General features: G+C 40.3%; 1 protein-coding gene across 2 annotated transcripts in view; it reads left to right on the forward strand.

Annotated features, from left to right (window-relative positions):
* Window positions 1-6,894: 6,894 nt before the first annotated feature.
* Mcu (mitochondrial calcium uniporter) overlaps window positions 6,895-12,860 on the forward strand; it is a 184,922-nt gene continuing 178,956 nt past the window's right edge. For both annotated transcript variants that reach the window (XM_076834405.1, XM_076834406.1), the window contains exon 1: window positions 6,895-7,043. In XM_076834405.1, coding sequence (XP_076690520.1) covers window positions 6,897-7,043 — 147 coding nt within the window. In that variant the 5' untranslated portion in view covers window positions 6,895-6,896. The remainder of the gene's footprint in view (window positions 7,044-12,860) is intronic.

Raw genomic sequence — 12,860 nt, forward strand, 5'->3', positions numbered from 1 at the left:
TATAAATATTGGTACGTAAAGTTATAGGAAAAATTGATCCCCACCCCACCCCCCCTTTTTTTTTGTACTTGGGATTAAACTCAGGAAGACTCTACTACTGAGCTACAACCCCAACCCTTTTTAAAATTTTTTAAAAATTTGAAACAGGGTCTCACTAAGTTGCTGAGGCTGGTTTTAAACTTACAATCCTCCTATCTCAACCTCCTAAATCACAGGAATTACAAGCATGCACCACCACATCCGGCTAATTGATTCCATTTCAAGGTCAGGATTAGGATCGTTAAATGAATGTTTCAGAAAAAGAAATACGTGTTATAAGGAATACAGGTTTTGGAAAATTCCTCCTGTCATGTATTGCCTGGTACCTACTAAGCATTCAATTTATTTTTTGACTGAGTGAATGAATGAATGAATGAATGAATGAATTGTATTCTCCTATGTCTTGTCTTCCTCCTCCAAATTTTAGATTAATAGTAGTTATTTTCTGAACCTCCATCCAAATTTTAGATAATTTTGCTCCCAAGTTTTGGCAGCTGAATGGTTCTTAAAATGTTTAATTAAGAACAATTTGTTAATGATTATCATCTCTTTGAATAATTTCCTTCCTCTTTTGTTGCCTTAAGCTGTCTTCACACTGTCTATTCCTTAGGCTAGTTTTTATTAAATAAAAGAGAACCAAGATTTTTTTTCTTTCTTTTAATACATATGACCCTTCTGTCATCCTTTCTTTGATCCTTTCCAAATCAGCAGTGGTTGCCATAAGTGACGGCTGAGCGACAAGATGCCAAGTGCGGTGGCTAAATTTAAAGGGCAATGTTCGCACCTGTTGTTAACTGGCAATGACCAATCTCCCGCCCACGGTTTCCTTCACCCGCTGCCTCCGGCCAACTGCAACCCATATCCCATAATCCTTACGTTTCATGTGTAAATAAGTACTGATGAAGCTTCTACACATTATATAAAAATTGAGAATACATAGCATTTTGACAGTAAATTAGTTTAGTTTCAGAGGGGCTAAAATGTGGGCCAAATCCAGCATAATATGAAGATGTATCTGACCTTGAAGTAGGCAGACTCACGTGGTTAGGTATTGCCTCAAAATTAATTTTTTTAGACTGCCATACTTTGTGAAATTCTTTTGGATATCAGCATTGGAGGCTTCTGTAAATGTATTGTGCAAAAGAGAAAAATCTAAGGAGTAATTGGCATAATCTAGAGTTAGCTCCAATCATGTGCCAGATTGGTAACTTTAACCTAGAAGAGCTCTGTAGGAGAAAGATAGTAACACAAATAATGCTGATACAAAATATACTTGGAGTAGTGAGAGAAGGGAGTTGTGGCCCAGCCCACCAAATTAGGCTGATCAAATAGATCTAATAATCATAGAATGTGACAGATCTCACAGACCAGCTCAGATACAGTAACAAACAATTCTGATGGAAAGTCAAAGAACAAATTACCAGAGCATGGGAGGAAAGTTTAATTGTATCTGGACACTGGATTCAGGGGAGGCTGAGCTGATATTCAAAAGCAGAGTAGGATGGATGGTTATAGGGCCAGTAAGGAGCAAAAAGTTGGAGGTTGTCACTTCTGGGGGATGTTCAGGATATGGAGAGTATCTATCGAGGAGATTGATGAGAAAGGTGAGCCACTTTCTTGATCAATTTGGAATTCTGTTATAGTTCAGTCCTGTCAAGGAAAGTTCTTATTGTCTTTTGTCATTTTGTAATACTCAGGAGTGGGTTGGTGTTGGGTTGCATAAGAATGTGAGCTGAATTCGTATGCACTTAGGAGGTATGGGTTATTTGAGTGCAAAATTAGTGTCTTGTTTGGATCACTTCAGTTAGTGACAAAGGACTTTCTAGAACCAAAAGTCCAGTAGATAGCAAAGGCCGCACAAGTTTGCTGCCACCACCTTTCAGATCTGGAAAAACATGAACAAAGACGATCGTATTTAAATAAGCCCTGCCCTTCCCAACTCAACTTGTGCTCTTTACAGAAAAGACTTAAAGATTGAATGTTCCTGTCCTAAATTGGTATTAAGTTATAGGGCCATTGAGTTGTAAGATGAACATGGATTCAGTCATCCTTTGTGTTGCCGCTTGCAAAACAAAAAAGTTGTAAAGGGAATATGTAAATGTATCTTAGATCTCAAGTTGGTATATGTTAGAGAAAAATGGGAGTGTTGGAGGAAGAAAAGAAGAGAAATAAAAATGTGGGAGATTGGGGCTGGGGTTGTGGCTCAGCGGTAGAGCGCTCACCTTGCATGAGAGAGGCCCTGGGTTCGATTCTCAGCACCACATAAATAAATAGAGATATTGTGTTCAATTACAACTAAAAAGTAAATATTTTAAAAAATGTGGGAGGAAAAAATGAGTGTGTTTTTGTGTTTAATGAAGTAAGAACACATAAAGATAGGAAAAGATATGTCATGGGGTTTAATAGTAGTTGAGCCCTTCTCAGCTATACAGACATTTCTAATGTTTTTGATGCAGAAAAACTGACAGAAAAGATCACAGGAACTAGGAAGTCTTGGGAACATGAGTAGTAATGATAGGGAGATGGTTGCAGATGGGTAGGTGTAGAGAAATGGGAATAATGACATCTGGAAAAAGAGTGGAGGAAGAATGGCCACCAAACAGGCATAGGCTGTGGTTCACCATAAATATTTGAAAGCTACACTCCTTCCCTTTGCCCTCTCCACACATAGACTATTTTCTTCTTCTTGAAGAACTGCTGATCTCGCTTGAAGAATAATCCACATTATCGGGAACCACGAAACACAGCCCTCACACCTCTGAGCAAATTCCTTCATGCTTTCTTGCTCACGTCAATGAACTGTGTGCATCACCTACCCACCCTAGCTATTCTGGAATGCTTAGGCAAATACTCCATTGAGTTGAGTCATACTTGAGAGCTGACTTCAGTGTACATTTTAGTAGGGAACCTAGTTAAAGTGTCTGTAAATGTATGGAAATCTGCTCTGATTAGTTTTAGCTTAATTGTGTGTGTGTGTGCTGGGGATCAAACCCAAAGTTTTGTGCATGCTAGACAAGTACTTTACTACTGAGCTGTAGGCCCAGCCCTGAGCAATCTGTTTTTTGGTTTGTTGTTTGGTACCAGGGATTGAGCCCAGGAGTGCTTAACCTCTAAGCCACATTCCCAGCCCTATATTTATTTTTTATTTTGAGACAGGGTCTCACTAAGTTGCTTAGAACCTTGATAAAATGCTGAGGCTGGCTTTGAATTTGTTATCCTCTTGTGTCAGCCTCCCAAACTACTGGGATTACAGGCATGCACCATTGTGTCTGGTGCAATCTATTTTTAAGAATGGACACAGAAACAGTTATGCAACCATGTGGGTTTTATTGATCCTATTTTTATAAACATAAAAATAATATGCAGATAGAAATCATTTAAAGCTCTCAAGAGGGTAGTGATCCCTTAAGGCTTCCCAAAGGTAACATGTTTTCCTGTTAATTCTTCCAGAAATCACTATCTAAATTATACATTTGTACATACATACACACACACACACACACACACACACACACACACACACATATATATATATATATATATATATATATATTAAGAATAAGGTAAGAATAAATACAGATATAAATAGGAAACAATATATAGTGGGGTTTAAGAGTAGTTGAGCCCTTATCAGCTATAATGAATAGAAATGCTTGTGATCTAGAACAACTGACAGAAAAAGGACAGAAAAGATCACAGGAACTAGAAAAATATCACACACACACACACACACACACACACATGAAGTTGGTGAGGGTCTTGCTAAGTTGCTGAGGCTGGCCTTGAACTTGCAATATTCCTGTCTCAAGTTCCCTAGTTGCTGGGATTATAGGCATGCACCACTGTACCTGGTGGATAGTCCCTTTTCAAATGGCTTAATAATAAAGTAATAATTTAAAAAAATTTTTTCCATATGTATATGTTTGGTTACTTTGCTATTCTTTATTAATGTATTATCACTAGAATGACCAGTATGTCTGTGGCACATACTGGGAACATGAGTAGTAATGATAGGGAGATGGTTGCAGATGGGTAGGTGTAGAGAAATGGGAATAATGACATCTGGAAAAAGAGTGGAGGAAGAATGGCCACCAAACAGGCCATTTTTCCATATTTGGAAAAACAGAAGAAAGGCAATTACACTAGGCCCCAGCTTCCTTAATAAGACTTCTATATTGCAATAATTAAAATAAAGAATAAATAAATGGTATGGATTCAAACTAAAAAGTTTCTTCTCAGCAAAAGAAACAATCTGTGAGGTGAATAGAGAGCCTACATATTGGGAGCAAATCTTTACCCCTCCCACATCAGATAGAGCACTAATCTCTAGGGTATATAAAGAATCAAAAAGCTAAGCACCAAAAAAACTAAATAACCAAATCAATAAATGGGCCAAGGACCCGAACAGACACTTCTCAGAAGATGATATGCAATCAATCAATAAGTATATGAAAAAATGTTCATCATCGATAGCAATTAGAGAATTGCAAATCAAAACTATTCTAAGATTTCATCTCACTACAGTCAGAATGGAAGCTATTAAGAAACAAACAACAATAAGTGTTGGTGAAGATGCAGGGGAAAAGGCACATTATACATTGCTGATGGGACTGCAAATTGGTGTAGGCAATATGGAAAGCAGTATGGAGATTCCTTGGAAATCTGGAATGGAACCACCACTGGACCCAGCTATCCCTCTCCTAGGTCTATACCCAAAGGACTTAAAAACAGCATATTACAGGAACACAGCCACATCAATGTTTATAGCAGCACAATTCACAATAGATAAACAGTGGAACCAACCTAGATGCCCTTCAGTAGATAAATGGATAAAGAAAATGTGGGATTTATACACAATGGAATATTATTCAGCAATAAAAGAGGATAAAATCATGGCATTTGCAGGTAAATGGATGGAGTTGGAGGAGATAATGCTAAGTGAAGTTAGCCAATCCCACAAAACCAAATGCTGAATGTTTTTTCTGATATAAGAAAGCTGATTCATACTAGAGTAGGGAGGGGGAAGCATGGGAGGAATAGAGGAACTCTAGATAGGGCAGAGGGGGTTGGAAGGGGAAGGGAGGGGGCATGGGGTTAGAAATGATGGTCAAATGTGATGGACATTATTATACAAAGTACATGTATGAAGACACGAATTGGTGTGAATACAGTTTGTATACAACTAGAGATATGAAAAATTGTGCTCTATATGTATAATATGAATTGTAATGCATTTCACTGTCATATATAAATTTTAAAAATTAATAAAAAAGAAAGGCAATTACAGTAAAATTTCTCAAAACACAAAGTAAGGATGGAGGGAACAATCTTGGTTCATAACCAGAGCTGACAAAGGCACAGAAACAAAAACAAAATTAAAATCTATGACGATCTTAGTAAGAAGGTGTGAAGGGATGAAAGACAAGAGAAAAATGGCACAGCATGGATAAATTCATAAAATGCAGTTGGGATAAATATAGATAGATGGAAACTGTAACTGAAGTTGCTCTAGGAATGTCAAGGATTTCCAACATGGGTGGGGCGGAGAGAGGGTGTTATTTTGTGCAGCTGTTGAATGGGGTGCTCATTCCTGAGTTCTCATTTTCCACTTGTTGGGCAATAAAGCTTTTTGGGTGAGTGGCATGATAGTTTCACCCAGAGAAGCCAATCATTTTACTCTTCTAGGGCTGGGCTTAAGAATTAAAGGAAAGGTTCCATTTCACTATTTCATTATTCTTGACCAAGAAAGTACCATTTAGGGAAAAGTTTAAAGAATATTATTAGAACAAGTGGTAAAATTTTCTTCCTGTGCTTTTTTTGTTGTTGTTATTTTGTTTTAACTTCACCTTAGGCTACTCTACAAATTAGTTTTCCAGAATTTAGGATAATACTTGTATTTGCTTTCTTAACTGTTTTTCTGCTTCAGATTTTAAAAGGAGGTTTGAGAATTAATCAGATCATCATAATAAGCACATAGCAAGAAAGTATCTTCTGAGGAAATTCCGAGCCCTTATTAGGAACCTGTTTCTTGTAGAAAGACATATTTTCAAGAGAAAGTGACTAGGAGTTATTTCAAAGACTATTTTAGCAGAATTATGAAACTCCTTTCAAAAATCTTTACAGGGGTTTTATTACATTATCAACTGGTTGTTTCTATAGTTTAAAAAAAGCACACTGGGTCAAGTATGGTAGGAAACAAAGAGTGCTGCTTTCGGAGAGTGTGAGAATATCAGTATAAAGATGCCGTAAAAATAAACTGAGCATTTGAAGTGTGTACAGTCTGTTGGCATGTCCTCATTCCGGGACTTCGGTACTGCAATCATTCTATTCCTCCTATATTATGCTACACATCACCGTCATTAGACCACTTTATGATGTAAAGTTAATTTCAGCATATAACTCTGGGCATGCCGTTGAGAATTAAAGCATATCTAGTTAATGGTTATCAATTTGGTACCCATTTGCCAACTTTAGAAGACTCACAACTCAACTTGGAACAAAGCTTTGCATAGATGTCTGTTTCCCTAGTTACCCTTATCATAGCTCTATCCTTGGTGAAGATTAGCCAAATCGAACATGTCATCATCTCTTACTGCTGTAGTATGAGGGGCTCGGGTGCCAATTACCGGTTCCCTAGAATTTGCCTGTAATTGACTATGTCCCACAATAGGTAACTCTGGAAGTGACAGGCAGCCTCAAGTGGGGTTCTCCCGTCCGTCTATTGGGCTTTGCAGGAAGCCCCGCCTCGTCAACTCAGCCAAGGGCGGTAGTTGGCCCGGGGTCGGTGAGTGGCGGGTCTTAGCTCCGCCCTAGCCGTCCGCTGCGCTGCCTGGGTCGGCGCCGTTTCCAGTTGAGAGATGGCGGCCGCCGCAGGTAGATCGCTCCTGCTGCTCCTCTCTTCCCGGGGCGGCGGCGGGGGCGCCGGCGGCTGCGGGGCGCTGACTGCCGGCTGCTTCCCCGCCCTGGCGGTCAGCCGCCACCGGCAGCAGCAGCACCACCGGACGGTGAGCGAGCGCACCGGGCGGCTCCGGGGAGGGCGGGGCGGCGCTGGCGTGTCGGAGCCGCCGGCGGGCAGGCCGCCGGGGCAGCGGGCGAGTTACCTCAACTCCCGGCCGTTCCCGAGGTTGCTGGGCACCGAGGAGCCGCCGTGCCCTTCAGGCGCCTGCGGCGGCGACCAGGAAGGGAGGGCTGGCGCGAGGAAGCCAAGAGGAGGAGGAGGGGCGACGGCGGGGATGTTCCCGCAGGACTGGGGACACCAGGGCGGGGAAGGGACGGGACGTGAACCTCTCCCTGACCCGCCTATGTTCTCGGTCCCTCCCTCCTTCTTTCTTAACAGCTCTGCCCCAATGCTCCGAACTGAGCCCCGTGCAAGTTGTCCCTCCTCCTCTTGGCGGGTTGGGGTGTCCTAAGTTGCCGCGGCTGCCTTGTGTAGGTGTCAGAAGAGTGGCAGTGCCATGCTGCTGGAAACTGTCCCCGGAGAGCAACCCAGGACCCCAGCGGGGCTGCTCACTCGTCCTCTCTCTGCCCTAGGGGAACGGCCAAGAAGGAAAATCAAACTTTATCCCCCTCTCTGACTTCCTGCATGTGTGTGTGCACGGGGGCCAGCTTCCTCGAGATGGATGCTGCATTGCTTCAGGAGACCAGCTCCATCCCCTCGGGTCCTTAAAGGTCCTCAGTGGTTCTTTCCGAGGGCTGTTTTTTGAGCTTCACAAGTGCCTGAAGAAGGAAGGGTGGGCAGCAGGCACAGGGGAAGAGAATATGACAAGTTGTTCCCATAGGCAGAGATTTGGTGGTTGTATTAACCAGTTACTGCTGGGTTTCATTGGCTGGCAATGAAAGGGAGTTTCTATTTGAACAGCCTTGGGGTGTGTGCAGGGAGCTGGGAGGGGTGGGTAGGAGGAAGAGGGTGAGAGATTTCTTTTTTTAATTTATAAAAGATCAACTTGGCAGGGAGTTCTTGACCTAACAAGTCAGCAGGTTCCCTTCCTTTGGACTTTCTAGACCCATATGTATTGGGCTCTGGCCAACTCAGAGAGAATGAGTGTAGATTTTATTTCCTAGGGCTAAGTCGTGTAGTGTGGTAGGTAAAAAGGATGATCACTGCAGACAGCTTAATGGGAGGAACTAGTGCCTTCAGTTCTCAACAAACACATCACCTGTCTTGTTCTGATCATGTAGCTCTTAAGAGGAAACAACTGCATGTTTTCAGAGAAGATACCCTCAGACCCATGATAGCATAAATTGTTGAAAGAGCTGTGAAAAGAACTGATGCCCTGCAAATGCAAGATAGTATTGCTATTATTAGTCAATGTTATGGACCCTATCTTCATTCCTGTGAGAAAATTGCACTTTTTCATATTTAGCATACAGGCATATTGCTTTGCTGAAGCTTTTGGGTGAGTGCCGAGCTTTCCTTTAGTTCAGTTTACATTTATGTGTTTCATAGCCTCGAATTATGTGTTTTGTTCTCTTAAAAACATAAGGTGACCCCAAAATCTGATTGCATTCCTCTCTCTCCAAAACTATTTAAAGACTTCCCAAGTTGTCTTTCTCTCTGCTTTTTGATAAGACATTGTCTGACTTTGCACAGTTTGTTTTTAATACTGTTTGGGTGTGGTATTCATGTAGCATTTTAAAATTGTGCCTCATAGATTTTCGACTGTGTGAATCCATCAGGCTGTGAGTGTCTTCCTTGTGGGGATACTTTGGGAAAGTGTTCTTCTGTGCTATTCTGGGATGGGTAAAACTGATGTGCTGAATTTGTAACTGAAAGTACATTTACAATGAAGTGTTATTTCTGAAGGACAGAAGTGTTGTCATGGGAATGGTGACTTGTAAATGAACTCAGAATTCTAAGATTTTGAAAAAAGTTGAATCTTATTATTTAAAATGTGTAAATGAATTTTCAATTTTTCTGTGATTGCTCCAAAATCATCATGTGACCTGCTGTCTCCATCTGATATTCTATGATTCCTCAGCAGACAATTTGAAAAGTATCTGTTAGAGATTAAATTTTTGATATTTCTTGCCTGAAATTGAGGCCCAGAAAGGGGAGACTTGGCTGAGATTAATACAGCTGTCATGTAATAGTTATAGGACTCTTACCCCAGATATTATGACCTCCTTGTTGTGTTGTTTTTATTATAACTGCAATTGTTCCTTTTCATCTTTGACCTCCCTTATAAAATTAACTAATTGTCTGTTACAAAATTATTGGTATTTCGAAATCCTATGAGCAGGAATTCCGTTAGTAGATGCGATTTGAGGCACGTGTATTAGGTCAATGTGGGAATAAACAACTTTCTGGAAAGAATAGATGTTCTTATAAGAAGGTACATGAGAGACACTAAGATTGACTCTTGCACAGGAGACATCCTGTGTGTGTGCAGCAGATGGCACTCTGCATTGGCCTGGATCACAAGTCCAACTTGTGCCACTTTTGTTCTGCTGTAGTGGGTATGGTAAATTAGAGCAGGGGACCATAATCTATTATAGTACTGCTTAATTTTTTTGTCATATTTTTGGAAATGCATCTTTTCTAAGTTTGGTGAATGAGTTCAATGTGATACAGTAGTTCAGCTGATTGGTAAATGCAATTGCAGAGTTAGAAACATAATCTCCCCTCCCCCATTAAAACATCTTTCAATGATTAAAATATTATCCTCCCCCCCCCAGTACTAGGAATTGAACCCAAGGTTCTCTGTCACTGAGCTACATCCCCAGCCCTTTTTGTTTTTTATTTTGAGACAAAGTCTCACTAAGTTACCTGGGCTGGCCTTGAATTTGTGATTCTCCTGCCTCAGCCTCCTGAGTAGATGGGATTATTGGTGAGTATCTGGGATACAGGGGTGTGTCACCATGCCTGGCCTTTTATTTATTTATTTATTTATTTTTTTGAGGTGGTAACCATTAGATGTTTGAGATGTTGTCCAGGCTGGCCTCTAACTCCTGGCTTCAAGAGATCAATCTGCCTCAGCCTCCCAAGTAGCTGTGACAGTAGGTATGTGCCACTGTACTCAGCTTTAAAAAATCTTTCAACTGAGTAAATGGGAGTAAAGGTATAGTGGCTTTTTCAATATTTTTAGCACCATGTAGTGTAATTTTTCCCTTCCTGTGTGAAGAACCTGTTATTGCTGTCCAGATTGTGACTGTAACTGAGACTGTTATAAAATGTTTGCTGTTTTCCTTTCTGTATGGCAAGTGAAGGTGGCTGCTATTTTCAAGGGGCACTGCCTTTCATTGTGGGCTGAAAATTCTTTGCTAAATCAAACTGTCTTATCTCTGATTAGGACAGTCTGACTGTTGGCGTTTCCTACTGATCAACTGCTGTGAATTACTAAATCTCTTTCTTTTCATTGTACTGTGACAGTTTGTAGCTGTCCTGCTCTACTTTACCCTTTGCAGTTCTTTGACAGTGATACTCTTCCAGCTAAGACTGAAAGTTTTAATGAGTTCATATTGCCTGACACCAATCATAGTTTTTTTATTGAGTTTTTGATGGTCTGGCCCAATCTTCCTTTGCCAGATCCTCTGCAGCAGATACTCCACTGTACTCAAACTTATTTCTGCACTGTCCCTAAGTGTCCCATAAATCTGTACTAAAAGTTTATGTAGTTTTTGTAGCTTAATTTCAGCCTTCACTCATAATCCCTCCTCAAACCTCTAACATCTATTTTAGGGTAGAGACTGTGATCTGCAAATCCTATTTTGGTTTATTTTGAGACAGGGTCTGTGTTATTTATTTTGCCCAGAATGACCTCGAACTCTTGATTGTCCTGCTTCAGCCTGCTGAGTAACTGGGACTACAGGTATGCACCTGGCTACAACTTCTTTTGAATCCAACATTTTTGCTAAATCCCTTTTAGATTATGTTTATGGTTAAAAACAGAACTTGTATTAAAATTCCTTTAAATAGAGGTGTGTTCAATAAGTTCTAGTCTGAATCTTTATATGTGTGATTCCTGGCTCTTATTTTTTAAAAAATCTTTGGTACTGGGGATTAAATCCAAGAGTGCTTTACTAATGACTAAATCCCCAACCTTTAATTGCCCAGGCTGGCCTGGAACTTTCTATCCTCCTGCCTCAGTCTCCTGAGTAGCTAGGATTACAGATGTGTACCATCATGCCCAGTGATTCCTGACTCTTGATCCCTTTCCTCTCTGTTCTGTCTTCTCTGAATTCTGATAGGTTTTATTATCTTTAGGACACAGATTGACATTGTCTTGTTCTAAATGTTTCATTTGTTGGCACCTTATCTTACTGGAGAGAGAAAACAAAGATGTATATCTTACCCACCCCCAACTTGTTTAATAGTCTGTTGCTTAGGTAGCTGAATTTGGGTAATTGCTTTAAGCTTGGTATTGCCAGTTCTATCTTCTGTTATATGTTGTACTTCTTGAGGTTAAATTGGTGGAAAGAGTTGGTACCATTGGATTAGTTTTGTAGTGTTCAACAACTTTCTGTCCCTAGTCAGCAAAAGTATGATAATTAACCAGATTATTATAAGTATATACTTGAATCAGATTCCAAATTTGTTATTGTTACTATTCTACTATACTAAGATTTTGAGAGTGAAGATAAATATGTTTAGAACAGGCTTCTTCTTCTTTTTTTTTTAAGGAAGCAAACATTTTTTTTTATTCATCTTAAAATTTTACTGTAAAATATTTGAGTGAATGAACTTGGGTGCATTCAACAAATTCTGATTATTTGAATTTTTCTGAGTCTCAAAGGACTATTGTATGCTTTTAATGGAACTCAGAGTACTCTAACAGGAAACTTAAATAGAAAATACAGCAGCAAGAATTGTGTAATTAGCTTGGCATGTTGGCATATGCCTATAATTTCAGCAGTTCAGGAGACTGAGGCAGGAGGATTGCAAGGTCAAGGCCAGCCTCAGCAATTTAGCAAGACCCTTTCTCAAAATAAAAAATAATAAAGGGCTGGGGATGTACCTCAATGGTAGAAGGCCCCAGGGTTCAATTCCCAGTACTCCAACAAACCAACCACAATCAAATAATGGTATATTGGAAGCTGGGCATTGTGGTGCATTTCTGTAATCCCAACTTCTTGAGGCTGAGGCAGGAGGAGGATCACAAGCTGAAGGCCAGCCTGGGTAATTTAGTGAGACTATTTAAAAAAAAAAAAAAAAAAGGATTGGGAATGTAAATCAGTGGTAGAGTGCTTAGCTAGCATATGCAAGGCCTTGGGTTCAATCCCCAATACTACAAAAACAAACAAAATCAATAACAATGATGTTATCTAAGACAGTATATTGACTGCCAATTGTTTTCTGTTTTGGGGGGCTGTCTCCCCGCTGAAATGAAAGATTTCTACAAGAACTTCATTAATACCATTTTAAGTATAACTGCCGGAGCTGGGTGCAGTGGCTCATGTAATCCTTGTGACTTGGGAGGCTGAGGCAGAAGGATTGCAAGTTCAAAGCCAGCCTCAGCAAAAGTGAGGTGCTAAGCAACTCAGTGAGACCCTGTCTCTAAATAAAGTACAAAATAGGACTGGGATGTGGCTCAGTGGTCAAGGGTCCCTAAGTTCAATCCCTGGCACCACCCGTCCCCCCAAAAACGAATAACTGCTGGGGTGTTGTTTTATTTCTTTTCACATTCTAGCTCTGTGCCCCTACAGGTTTTCTTAAAAATTATTTGTTTTTCTGTGATTAAGGTTAAGATTACTTAATATCTTGGAATATCTTCTTAGTCTCAGGTTTTGAATCCTTTGACTGACTAATGTCCAATCAGGGTTCATAAATATGTTAGATTTACTAGACTAACATGTTGTGAGGAAAAGGAAGATGTTATTGTGGA

Source organism: Callospermophilus lateralis, chromosome 15, assembly GCF_048772815.1.
Source record: "Callospermophilus lateralis isolate mCalLat2 chromosome 15, mCalLat2.hap1, whole genome shotgun sequence".
In the NCBI taxonomy this organism is placed as follows: domain Eukaryota; kingdom Metazoa; phylum Chordata; class Mammalia; order Rodentia; family Sciuridae; genus Callospermophilus; species Callospermophilus lateralis.